Here is a 14,208-nt window from a genome sequence, read left to right as displayed (position 1 = left end):
TGTGTGTGTGTGTGTTTATATATATATATATAGTTAAAATTTATACAAAAGAATGCATGCATTACCATAGTACTTATTCAAAACACAACAATAGCTCGTATCACCATACTTGCAGGCGATTTAAACGCATAATGTAATAGGAATGGCATCCATGCTGTGATTCCATCAGCCACCAACAGAGCTAAGGAACCACTCAGCTTCCACACTGAGCAGATACAGACACGGGTGCACATGCATTCATCTCCACACGCTCAGTTACACATGAATGTATTTACACATGCGTGCACACAAACAAAAGCTGAGCATAGACAGGTGCTGTATGAAATGACATATACGGCCCACTCCGCTAGTTCTGTTAATAGATGAGTATTGTAGACCACCACAGAAAGATACATGACCTATGGCAGCCAAAATTTAAAGCATTAAATCAGCATGACCATAAAAAGAGAAAAGACTAAAGATGAGTTCATATGGGAAATACTTTCATATGGGAGGGAGAGAGTGAGTGAGGGACATTCTCTCACAGCGAAGCCTCAGCTTGTGTGATTCTGAACCAGCACAAACTGCCATGACCTACTTTTCCTGTCTCTCTCTCTCTCTCTCTCTGTCTATCTCTCTGGTGTAAAATCCATTAGATGTGGGTCCAGCAGTCTGTACAGTACAGGCACTTCTGGCAAACTGTCTCCAGCTCTTTTTTGAATACATGTAGTGAAGCATAAGGCAGGATTACTGTCATAAACTCAAACTATACAGGTGAAGCTAGTGCAAGTGCTTGAGCAGGCTTTATTTTGCTAAAGCTCATTTCTTCCAAATAATATGAATATGATGACCTTAGATTTTCATAAATTATATTAACACAATTAATGCAAGTAAATGAAAAGTTAAAAACAGTGGTTGAAACACTACCTGAAATAAAACACAAAAATAGCTGTAATAGCCATCAAACCCTCTTCACATGCTAGAATAACCTGACGTGTGTGGGTGAAGACATCCCAGAGGCGGTCTAGTGTGTGATGCCAGTAAGGTTACTGATACAGGTATCAGAGATGAAACTGCAATGACTGGTAGAAAGTAGCAGAGGACTCTTCATTCTCTTACAAATGTACTTTTTGTGCAATGTGCAGTACTGTTTGCAATGACTGTGATTCCTATTTAAATACAGAGTGTGCCTTTCCTTTTCTGTCAGTTGAGAAAGAAAGAAAGAAAGAAAGAAAGAAAAAGAAAGAAAGAAAGAAATTAACACTTTTATTCAGCTAGGATGCATTAATGCTTTTCTTTCACACTTTCTATTCATCCTGAAAAAGTGTCTACAAAAATATTAAGCAGCACAACTGTTTTCAACACGAAAATTACAGAGTGTGCCTTTCCTTTTCTGTCAGTTGAGAAAGAAAGAAAGAAAGAAAGAAAGAAAGAAAGAAAGAAAGAAAGAAAGAAAGAAAGAAAGAAAAAGAAAGAAAGAAAGAAAGAAATTAACACTTTTATTCAGCAAGGATGCATTAATGCTTTTCTTTCACACTTTCTATTCATCCTGAAAAAGTGTCTACAAAAATATTAAGCAGCACAACTGTTTTCAACATTGACGAAAATTACAAAAAATAAATAAATAAATAAATAAAATTATTGAAACTACACTATGAAATAAATCTGAAAATTATTTTTAAAGGAAGCTAATTTGAAAATGCACAATGATATAACAACCTTGCCATTAGGTTCTCTGAGCAACACATCATCCCAGCTGCCCTCACTCTTTCCGCTGCTCTCTTTATTCTCTATCCATCTTGTTCTCATTATTCTGTCCTCAGCTCACCTCTGTTTTGTTTCTCTCTCTGCTCCTTTTTCTTATTTTCTTTCGCTCTCAACCCCACACATCTTTCATTTACTCTCTCTACTGAACTCTGCATTTTTCAATTTTTTCATATCTTTTGCTGCAAAGCTTTCTGTTTTCCCTCGACCCCACCTCTCTTTGATATCAGCCTCCCTCTCGCTATCACTGTCCTTCGATTCACCTCTGCCTCACGGGCTAGTCTCCCTCCCTCTTTCCCTGTCCTCATGTTCCCTTCAGCCTTTAGGGGATTGCAGTTACCTCCATAAATCTCTCAATTTTGACCCATGAGCACAACAAGCGTGGGACAGCATACGTGTGGTCAAAACCCTGCAAGCAGTTCCAGCAAGATGATCATTTAAAAAAAATTCTGCAGAACATCATAGTAGTGCATGCTTGCAATACCAGGGTATTGCTAGGTGGTTGCTAAGATGTTCTGAGTGGTTGCTAGGTGGTTTCCTGGATGGTTGCTTAATGGTACAAGTCAAAAGAGCCCACAAACATGTCAAATTCTCATATTCTGGTTCTTATGGCTCAGGTCTCTCCTCCAAAGTAACTCTATGGGAAATTTCCCTATTTTACTGACCACTAGGCAACAACCAATCTTTCAGCAAAGTAACAGCACAATACTCAACAAACCATATGATTTGAGCTATTATTCATGTCTGGATCATAATGAGAAGGGCAACATTACTGCACTGCACCATCAAGCAGTGTGTTCTCTCTCTGTGCTTTTCTCCTTAGCTCTGGGCAGGGACTGTGTGCGTATCTGTATATGTGTACACATGCATGTGCGTGCCTGAGGAACAAAAAGAGAGAGAGAATATTGGGGCTGTGCATTATTGACAAAACCATGATGCAGAATGTCAAGGCCTCGGGGTGTAGGGAGAGAGAGAGGGGGAGAAAGAGAGAGAACAGAGAGCCCTGTTAGATATAATGGCACTGATGTCTTAGAAATTTTAGGGCATCCGTCTGGTCATGTGCCTTGATGTCATTTCATCGTGTATTTCTGACAAGACGCTGTCTGTCTGTCTGTCTGTCTGTGTTTACAAGAGCATATGCCCAAAAAAAAAAATCAGTATACTAGTATTTTGTTCTCCTGTCTTCTAAATTCTTTGATTAAACAACAGCAACATTTTGATTAAACTGAATAATTTCTGAAGGATCGTGTGACACTGAAGACTGGAGCATCGGCTGCTGAAAATTCAGCTTTGCCATCACAGGAATAAATTACAATTTCAAATATATACAGTAAAAAATTACAAAAAAAAATAAAAATACAAAAATGTTTCACAATTTGTATATTTGTCAATTTATTTTTGATCAAATATATGCAGCCTTGGTGAGCAGAAGAGACTTTTTAAAAAATCCTACCAGCCCCAAACTGTTGAACGGTAGTGTATGTTATATTGCATTTCTATTTAAAGCATTCTGAGTAGCCAAGAGTATGTGCAACTATATGATGAGTGATGTAATGCACAGACAGTGCGTCAAAAACAGACATTACACAAACAAATGACAAATGGGCTGAGAAAGCTGACAGAGCAAAACTGTCTCTCTCTCTCATCTTTGGGTTGGGTTCTACAGCATTAGAGTGACTATACGAATACATTTTTTGTGACTAGACATTTTAGCAGAAATAGACTGTACTAAATAACATTACACAGGGGAAAGCAGTGGCTCTGTCTCCCCCCATGCCGTCCAACAGTGGAAAATCCCAGCCAAACCTACCAGAGATGAGTAAGACAGCATTAGAGGGAGAGGTGCAGAGGAGTATTTGTATCAGTGTTTCTGTAACTAAGAAAATCAAGAGGAACTATAGCTGTGTAATTCAAATACACTCATCTCAGAGACACTTCTGCTTTCCCTAATGCAGCATGAATGTTATTTCAGAATATTAAACCCTCTTGAGAAGGAGGATGTGTGTGTGTCTGTCTGTCTAACTGAGGATGTGTGAGGAACTAATAGAAGGTGAGGATCAAAACTATCCTTTCATATTCCACAGGGATGAATAGGATTACCAATACTAAATCCAAGCACATCCGCAAAAGTCTTCTATCCTGTCTCCATAGAAATCTCTTTAAGAAATACAAGATCAAAGTAGAATAATCCACATGGTCATTGTTTTACTTTACAATCATGAATCTCACATTTGTACAGTGACTTTGATGTTTGTGTGCATTAGTATTAAAATCTAAAATAACCAAGTGACCAAGCTAAAATCCTCAAACTAAATCCAAAAGATAAAAAAACTGGATTACACCACACATTCATATTTCACATGGACAGCACTCACAAAAACTGGATTTGTAAATCTGTGAAAAAATAACTTCATAATCAAGGCAACAATGATAGAATTAGAATTAGAGACTGTAATGTGAGTTGCCAGTGTGGAGATCATTTTACCTGATCTGACCATTAAAATGATTTTGCTGGTGTAATCAATAGTCAGACAGATTCAGTTATATTAAATAATACTATTAAAGGAATAGTTCACCCAAAAGTGAAAGCAGGAAAGATGGACTTGCTAAGGATTACATTTAACAGTGTTATTAAATATTAACTTTAAGTAGGCTAAGTCTTACATCATGACATCAAATCGTAATCCAAATGTAAAAATTGGTGAAAAGGAGCATGCACAATTAAATATCAAATATTATATATCCAATATGGACTGATACAAATAACATTTTTAAAAATCAGTTACATCATCAGATAATTCATACACTACTGATATAGTAAGCATCCCCATTTTGTGAGTTGACTTGACTTCTTTACAGTGTGTTATTGAGTTAAATCAAGAAAGCGCATAAGCAAATCTCATAATGAAAAGCAAAAAAATAAAAAATAAATCACACAGAACTTCTGCATTATATATATTAGAGGAAGTCTGAATGTATTTGTGTGGAAGTGTACTTTTCCCACAAACCAGTCATAAGTGGTTGCATGACATATCTCTCAAATATGGCCACAAGGTGAACTGTAAATGAATCAAAAAGATTTGTCTGAACTTGCCTGTCAAAGACCAAAGGCTGTGAGAAATCGCATAATTACAAAGGGCAGTTAATCTCACAGAGCAATATTATTAAAGCAGACAAGACGAGAGAGAGTGTTTGACGAATTCTGCTGAGTGCCCCAGTATGTCCTGAAGCTTCAGGGGGATCTTGCTGCCTGTCACTGAATCCACGCTGTCTCTGCAGGACAAAGCCAGCTGCTCTGTTCGACAACACGGCTTGTGAGATAAGATGATCCAGACAGGGTCAACCGTAAAAAGGGACCAATCAAAGTGTCTACTGGGCCAGATAAATCACTGACCGTATACTTTAACATTAGGCTTACATTCAGTAAAAAATTCTAACAAACTGTATAGAATGAATTCCTGATATAAAAGCATCTGACGTCCACTGTTTCTTCACCCTACCTGAACTCATGCTGATGCTAGCAGTTCTCACTCAGGAAAAAAAAGTGCTTACAAGCTCATAGGGGTTGACTACTGTTTCTATGATGGACCAACACTAGATCAACAACTTCATTCATTAAACATTGATGTTTGGGATGATGTTGACAGTTTGGCGGTTTTGAGTAGTGAAATTTCCATTGCTGATCAGAGCATAAATGGAGTGAAGAGAGGGACTTTTAGAGGGAAATAATAACCACAGCTGTCCAGTGGCACACAGAAACTGGGACGCAGTCAAATTAAGTCCCTGTGCACCAGTGCTTGTGGGAGATTGCAAATTTTCCTGTTGTTCCCAAATATTTGTAATTTCAACATATCTGTAATGTCAACATAATTGGATGAGAGCAGATTACCAGGACTGGCAAAAGTACAATGCAAACTGAAGAAGCATCTTTCTGAAACAGCAATATTTGTGCTTCTGGCTGTGGCAAAGAAGCTTAATCAAATAAGAAGGACATGTTCATAAATATTCAACGGTCTCAGTAACTTACTAACACAGACAGACCAGGGTCCATTATTTCTGATCCTAAAGGAACAACCTTTCACCCTCAAGAACACACATAGGTGAGTCTGAGATATGCCATGGACGGTCAGCATTCCACATGACCTGGGTAAAAGAAAATGTGCAGACTCAGATGTCACACACCAATACAAATCACACACTTTCTGACCTTTCATCCTGCACACACACAAAGATCCACTCACAAGACCAGATAATGCCAATCAATGAATCACTGGGACAAAACAGGCTACTAAATTGAACAAATAACAGCAATCTATTCTGTATAGGCTCAGAGTCATGTCTGGCTAAAACTTCCTACTTACATTTTCTCACAAATTATGTTTTCACTCAATATGAGTCAAAACCATAAGAAAATCTATATTACAAATTATAAATATTTACAAATCTGGCATTCACTTCAATTAATGAATTTAGATGTTTCAAACTATTTTTCTTTATTATTTATGAGAGGTTTGACACATGGTTATAATACAATTACAATTACAATGACTTAAAAAACAATAAAACATGCCTGGGTGACTAATCAACTCATGACAAGTAAAATATTGAAAAAAGAAACTTAACAATGAAGTATGGCTTTTATTTTACATCGTTTTTAACTGTTTTTATGAATGTCTAATCTATTTTTATATATTATAAGAACTGTAGAATTATCTATATCAAATAAAAAGAAAATGGAAATAGATAGATTGGTATTCACTGTGCTAGAAGAACATTCTAGCATTCATTTCAAAGTGTAATTTTGCTATTTAAAAAATGATGGTATAGGTAAAGTTTTGTCACAATATGTTTTGTCCCATGTTTTAAAAATGAGTTTGATGCGCTAGCTAGGTGGTTCTTCCTAAGCTCTATACATTTGGGATGTAGAGCCATCTAAGGTCAAAGTTAAATTCAGTGCAAGTCAAGATTTGACGGAAAATCCACTTATATCTGCAGTAAGTAGAAGCACGGGAAGAGTAAGTGCTAAAAAAGCAACCTGATATAACCTATATGTCATTTCTGGTCCATATAAACACACAGTTCAACACAACTAACCATTGACACCAGAAATCAACATCAATCCTGCACTTTCCACAACACATCCATGTCTGGAGTTTTGACATGTAGGATGTTTTAACTAATAAAATGCAACAAGTTCTGAATAGTATCAATCTGTAGTCTGTTTTACCAGATTAAGAATAAACCAACAGCTCCCTATAATAATAACAACCCACTAGTTGCTATTATTATGAACCTGAGTGAGTATGCTGACAGCTGTCAAACTCACCAGCTCGTCCAGGTTGCGCATATCCAGCAGGACTCTCTTTTGCTGCTCCTGCCAGCGGGCCAACAGCTCTGGGTCGGGCTCGCCGATGCTCTCCTTGCGGCTGTACGTCCTGCTCGGCGGGCTCTGCGACTCTCCCAGAGCCTCCGACAGGTTCTCCTGGTCCCGTATCTCCTCCTCGATCTCCTCCTCGAGTTGAATCAGCATGGGGGCCAGCATGCCAAATTTGGCCCCCCGGCGAGCCACCTCCAGCAGGCACAGCACGAAGTTCTTCTCGTTACACCTCTCCACCAGGTCGTTGGTCTCGAACATGAGCACATCTTTGATCCAGAGCTCCAGCCTGCACCAGCCGATGAAGTTCGACACGTTGTCTCTGGCCAAAAACGATCCCGGTATGACGTTCCTCGACTGGAAGACCACGTCCTTGCTGGGTATCCGCAACGAAAGCGCCGCATCTGGATACCTCGTCTTGAAGTCGTGGGCGGCGCGGTTCACGTTTTTGGCATGCCGGCAGAGCGCGCAGCCGGTCTCCAGACTCTCCATGAAAGTGTCCGCCGTGATGTCCAGGTCGTACAGCGTGTTCAGCCATTCAGCCAGATCCTCCTTCATGGCATATAGGTATTCCTCGCTGGACTTAAACGGCCTGATGCTTTTGGAGGCGGCGGATTGAATGTTGCTCTGATCGGCCATATTATGGGGAAACGTGTATCAATCAAGGCACGAAATGACGCACGACTGTCTCGTACAGTAATCCTCCATAAACAGCGTTAGGAATGGCATAACGACGCACGGTAGGAGCTCCTAAAGCGGGCCGCTTTGACTCGCAGCGCCGCGGTACAGCTGTGGGATTCCGCGATGGATTCCGGATGTCTGTGAGATACCCGCCTCCTTCAATGACCACACAGCAATTACTCATTCCCCCTGTGGAAGTCCGGACCGAAACAGAAACAGGACAATTATCAGTACATGACAGCTCGGCGACATACTGTCCCACTCGCTATCGTTGTGCATGAGGAACATCCGCATTGGCTAACAGCGCTCCGCAAAACCTCGTTTATTCATTCGTTCACACCAATTCGGAAGACGCATTGCCGATTGAGGCAGGAAGGCAGCCCCTGTCTACTGGGGCACTTTAATAATAATCTTCGTCAGTTGGAAATGATCCGACCGCCCTATGCGCCGCCTCCTGCATAACATGTTGAGCTGCAGTGGCTTATACATCGAGTTACATCTCATTAGAGGATCAACGGCAACTTTATCCCTGTGCATCCCCTTTCTTTCAATTGCCCAAGCCGCTACCAAACGGCCAAACCGAACCGTTGGTACCAATGGCCAAAAAAATTGACATCTGGCATTCGGTTGATACCAATCATTTTTATTTAAATACAGTTATTGTTTTGCAGTCGAGCGAAAATACAAAAACGAGGATGTTGATTTTGCTTATCATATCTCCAATTTGCATGTTCGTTGATGGGAACAGGCATCCCGTGATTGCTTCACGTTAAAAAACAAAAAACAAATCACATTTAATCAGCGCGACATTGATCATGTACGTTAATATACGTTTGCACGCGATGCCTGTCCGTTGAAATCAATCACGCGCAAGTCAACTCAAACTATGTGATGAAATTAAACTTACTTAGCTACCTTCACGTGATAATAAACTGTGGCAGGGTCAATATAAGGATAATGTAACGTTACAGTCAGGCTAGGCAAAGTGGATGTGTATTGTACCATGATGACCAACTGACTGTAACGTTTCACTATCCCGCTTATTTATACACCCATTTACCAAATAAATAAATACAATGGCATTATTTTGATTTATTTACTTATTATTATTGTTATACATGTTATATATTGTTTACATTAGATTAAAGCTTCCGCTAAAAAAAACAGTCCATCTAAGTAGGAAACAAAAGGTTTTTCAACAAGACGAACAACAAATAACATTACAATATTATTTGATGTATTTCTAGCTGCAATTCAAGTCGCTTTTTAAGTGGACTAGTTGGCAAACTTATTTAGCTACAATTCCACCCAGCTCTTTCGCTACCTGTTCGTTGTTGCTCCGACCGATGTTTGCGCAAACTGGCGATTCTGACTCGCGTTACAAACAGAGAGACCGCGGAGTAATTTTAGAGACATGCTAGTAGCGCCGGTATGTTGCCATGGGCAACGGTAAAACGTCGAGATTGACTAGTAGTATTTTATAGTCTTTGGTAGTAGTCAGAATCAAGTATTCAGGAGAGTCGTTAAATAAATATTTGTCATGTGTTTGGATGTCATATACTTGATGAAAATGTAAGACTATCATCTTGCTCTACTCACGTAAAGATCCCTATAGAACTTAATCTCTCTTTGAAGATCAATCAATGAGAAAACTCAGAAAGCATTTGCCACTTTATCTGCTCCATTGCTCAGTAAGGTCAATCTTTCTTTGATCCACATTCCCAAAAACTCTTTTGCCAAACATTAATCAGGACTGTCAAATTAAATTAATGTGGTTATCCAACAAGCTCTGTTCCTGTTGGGCTCCAAACCTTTAGTTAAGGCTCACTCACACTACTTTGCCAATGGTCTTGGTCATCAGCCAATGAAAGGGACCATTCTGAATAGGCAGACAAAAGACAGACATGAAGACATCATCATGATGTTAATCAGCACTCATTAGTCTCCTTTAAACAATAAGTTCAATGGCTGTAGGACAACTGATGGTCTGTCTTCAGAAACTCAACTCTTAACAATCTTAGGTCAAAGCCACACTAGGGCACATGCTGTGAATGAGAAGATAAAATAAGTATAGAGAAAAAGAACTTAAAATAGAAGTATTTTGACGTCATGGTTTAATATAATCCTTCCGAATGTGTCTTCCTATAGTGTTGTAATAGTGGATCAGAAATTATCCTTATGAGGAAAACTCCAGAGTCCAGATTCCCACCCCAGTGTTATCCTATTTTAAGAATCACTTTTGCTTGGATGTTTTTGCAGTACGTCACCAAACAAGCCAACTGCAGATTTAAATAACTCCCACTCTCTTCTAAATACAACATCTGACCAACCATAAGACATTACGATTGTGCATTGTTGAGTTGTTCTTCACACTTTCTTGTCTGTATGATCCCATAACATGAGATCTCAGATCATCAAACAAATTTAAATATTAGTAAAAGATAACACAAGTGAACACAACATGCAGTTTTTAAATGAAGGTTTTTATTATTAAGGGAAAACAAAATCCAAAACTACATGGCCCTGTGTGAAAAAGTGTTTGCCCCCTAAACCTAATAACTGGTTGGGCCACCCTTAGCAGCAACAACTGCAATCAAGCGTTTGCGATAACTTGCAATGAGTCTGTTACAGCGCTGTGGAGGAATTTTGGTCCACTCATCTATGCAGAATTGTTGTAATTCAGCCACATTGGAGGGTTTTTGAGCATGAACCGCCTTTTTAAGGTCATGCCACAGCATCTCAATAGGATTCAGGTCAGGACTTTGACTAGGCCACTCCAAAGTCTTCATTTTGTTTTTCTTCAGCCATTCAGAGGTGGACTTGCTGGTGTGTTTTGGATCATTGTCCTGCTGCAGAACCCAAGTTCGCTTCAGCTTGAGGTCACGAACAGATGGCCGGACATTCTCCTTCAGGATTTTTTGGTAAACAGCAGAATTCATGGTTCCATTTATCACAGCAAGTCTTCCAGGTCCTGAAGCAGCAAAACAGCCCCAGACCATCACACTACCACCACCATATTTTACTGTTGGTATGATGTTCTTTTTCTGAAATGCAGTGTTACTTTTACGCCAGACGTAATGGGACACACACCTTCCAAAAAGTTCAACTTTTGTCTCGTCAGTCCACAGAGTATTTTCCCAAAAGTCTTGGGGATCATCAAGATGTTTTCTGGCAAAACTGAGACGAGCCTTTGTTCTTTTTGCTCAGCAGCGGTTTTCGTCTTGGAACTCTGCCATGCAGACCATTTTTGCCCAGTCTCTTTCTTATGGTGGAGTCATGAACACTGACCTTAACTGAGGCAAGTGAGGCCTGCAGTTTTTGGATGTTGTTGTGGGGTCTTTTGTGACCTCTTGGATGAGTCGTCGCTGTGCTCTTGGGGTAATTTTGGTCGGCCGGCCACTCCTGTCCAAAATCCAAAACTGTTCCATGTTTTTGCCATTTGTGAATAATGGCTCTCACTGTGGTTCGCTGGAGTCCCAAAGCTTTAGAAATGGCTTTATAACCTTTTCCAGACTGATAGATCTCAATTACTTTCTTTCTCATTTGTTTCTGAATTTCTTTGGATCTCGGCATGATGTCTAGCTTTTGAGGATCTTTTGGTCTACTTCACTTTGTCAGGCAGGTCCTATTTAAGAGATTTCTTGATTGTGAACAGGTGTGGCAGTAATCAGGCCTGGGTGTGGCTAGAGAAATTGAACTCAGGTGTGATAAACCACAGTTTTAACAGGGGGGCAAACACTTCTTCACACAGGGCCATGTAGTTTTGGATTTTGTTTTCCCTTAATAATAAAAACCTTCATTTAAAAACTGCATGTTGTGTTTACTTGTGTTATCTTTGACTAATATTTAAATTTGTTTGATGATCTGAAACATTAAAGTGTGACAAACATGCAAAAAAATAAGAAATCAGGAAGGGGGCCAACACTTTTTCACACCACTGTAAGTGGAAATGTTTCTATTTTCTTTTTGTTTTACTTCCTGCTCTTGTTGCTTAACGTCAGGCAGTGTGCTCTTCAATAGCTTGGCCGGGACTGCTGCAGTGTGTGATTCCAACAGCAGCCATAGGGAGGCCCTTGTTTTGATTTGAAAAGCATCGGTTGTTTCTTTAAGAGAGCTAGACCGAGGGGAGGACACACAGCGAGAGGAATGAGATCATTCTTCGAGGACTGGATGAATCAGCTTTTCTGTGAACACATACACAAAACCAGTTCCATTCCACAGCTCTCCTGCAAATGAGCATTTGGCTCCTAGATGTCCATTAAAAAGGCATTAGTCAGTGAAATTTAAATGAAACATGTCATTCGATGTAGTGAAATAATTTATGACTGAGAATTACCTTTGCTTAATTTAATTTCTGAGTATCATTAAATTAGATAACGTAATATGGGTTTTGTAAGAAGGCACCAAAGCTGGTGCAAGCACCATCCAGTCAGCTCCTGCCAACACTTCAATTAACAAGAGCAACGATTCAACACAAGGTGCTTGGTGAACACATGCCAGATGCTTTGCAAAGTAAAATGTTGATAACGTTCTCAAGCTTCACAGGAGACCACTGTTTCAACTTTTTCTGTTATAGAAGAGTTAAACAGAGCAGAAAACATGCTGCGTATTTACGTTTACAAATGTCTTAAAAGAAACATTCTGCACAGCTAGTGATTGAACATATTTACATTTCCCCCTCCAAACTTTGACTGAAAAGTGACTACAGTAACAGTGCATACTTCTGAAAAATGCTGCACAGCATTTTTGATCATATTGAATTCTTGAAACACAAGAAAAAAGACATCTACTTATGATCACGCAAACGATTCAGATAAACCAATAATGTTCATCAAGAGGCTCTAATGGAGGCTTAGTCATGCTCTGATAACAGACTGGCATCATTTTACTTGGTACTCAGCAGATAATCTGCTCTATCATGCACATGGTAGCCATGGAACCAGAATTAGAACAAATGAGACGCCTAATGGTTAAAGCCTGAATTTTTATGGGCAGGGCATGTCATAAGATTTACACAGATAAATGTTATCTTACCGTTTTGAAACGTCCTTTAAAAACAGCTTTAAGAGCTTAAAGCATGAAGCAACAAGTGGCTATAACACCTATTAACTAACTAATTTAAAGACATGAATAGACAGCATGTATAAAGTAATAATTGCTGCCAGCTACAGTAAGCAAAAACCACAATATGAAAAGGATAAAGCAAACCAGCTAAACAATGGAGGTGGAAAAGTTTATTTTTTTAAAAACAGTTCAAAGTACATAGTTACATAGAGAGACACATAAGACAGACACCCCCAAAAACGTTGACTACAGGGCAACGGAATATCTTAAAAGGAAAAAAGGCCATTACTGCATACAAAAAAGCAACCTCAAGGTTTAACTAAAACCACAATGTGGTACTGAAATTAAAAAAGGAAAAGCAAACAAAAAAGATTACCATGTATAAATATGGAATCATAAATAAAAATGACTTTAAAATTTTCCTCTATGTAAATTTCCTTTTGCTTGATGCATGATCTCAGTAGGGTCTGTCTCTGCGCTCCTGACGATGATCCCTGTAAAAGAAAAGAAAATATGCATCAAGTACATGAAGCACCACACAGACTAAAGCATATTACATTTATCCTGTTATACTCACAGTAAGTGACGCTCACCTCATATCCATCTTGCCTGGGGGTCCCATGCCTCTCCTGCCCCCTCTGTCCATGGGAGGACCACCCCTGCTACCTCCTCTGAATCCGCCCCTGTCCATTCCACCACGGCCTCCTCTGAAGCCACCGCGATCTCCTCCCCAGCCTCCACGCATGCCCCCCGGACCACCACGATCCATTCCCCTGCCGCCCCTCATTCCACCCCTGCCACGATCACCACCTGAATATACAGTTAAAACAAATCATGCTTTTTCTGTTACACAACACAAATCTCAGTCACAGACACTTCGAGACCAGCTGATGAGGGAAGACTGTTAATCTGCGTGTACCTGCAGGAGGGAAGGAAGGAGCTCCAAGGCCTTCAGGTTTTGGAGCTTTACATTGGTTACACTCTGTTCTCCAGGAGAAGTTTTGATTTCCACATCCACTGTAATGAGATTTGAGGTAGACAGCCAGAAACAGACATCAACATCGTTTTTATGCTTATTCAGCAGGCCTCATGTATTGCAAAATAGATGCCTCATATTTTGTTTGCTTAAACAGTTATGCATCACTCACGGGCTGGGACATTCCCAGTCTCCAGCTCTCTTCTGCACGTTGCCTCCGGGAGGCCCGTTCCAACCCATTCCACCTCGAGGGCCTCCACGAGGGGGGAAACCACCTCGCTCTCCTCCTCTTCCCATACCTGATAGCATATAATACAAAGCCATCATTACAATACAGGAACACCCTCCACTTGAAGGATTCCTGCTGGCT

General features: G+C 39.9%; 1 protein-coding gene across 1 annotated transcript; it reads right to left on the bottom strand.

The window, feature by feature from the left end:
- Window positions 1-13,014: 13,014 nt before the first annotated feature.
- On the bottom strand, window positions 13,015-14,162 carry LOC107730706 (RNA-binding protein EWS-like). Its single transcript, XM_016541587.1, has 4 exons — window positions 14,011-14,162; window positions 13,782-13,879; window positions 13,456-13,672; window positions 13,015-13,356 (listed from the first exon to the last, which is right to left on the bottom strand). Exons 1-4 carry the CDS (start codon window positions 14,160-14,162, stop codon window positions 13,320-13,322), a joined length of 504 nt encoding a protein of 167 aa, XP_016397073.1. The 3' UTR covers window positions 13,015-13,319.
- Window positions 14,163-14,208: the final 46 nt, after the last annotated feature.

Source organism: Sinocyclocheilus rhinocerous, unplaced genomic scaffold (genome assembly GCF_001515625.1).
Source record: "Sinocyclocheilus rhinocerous isolate Xijiao unplaced genomic scaffold, SAMN03320098_v1.1 scaffold3595, whole genome shotgun sequence".
Classification (NCBI taxonomy): domain Eukaryota; kingdom Metazoa; phylum Chordata; class Actinopteri; order Cypriniformes; family Cyprinidae; genus Sinocyclocheilus; species Sinocyclocheilus rhinocerous.
The sequence above is the reverse complement of the archived record's forward strand: the minus strand, read 5'-3'. Positions and strand labels throughout refer to the sequence as shown.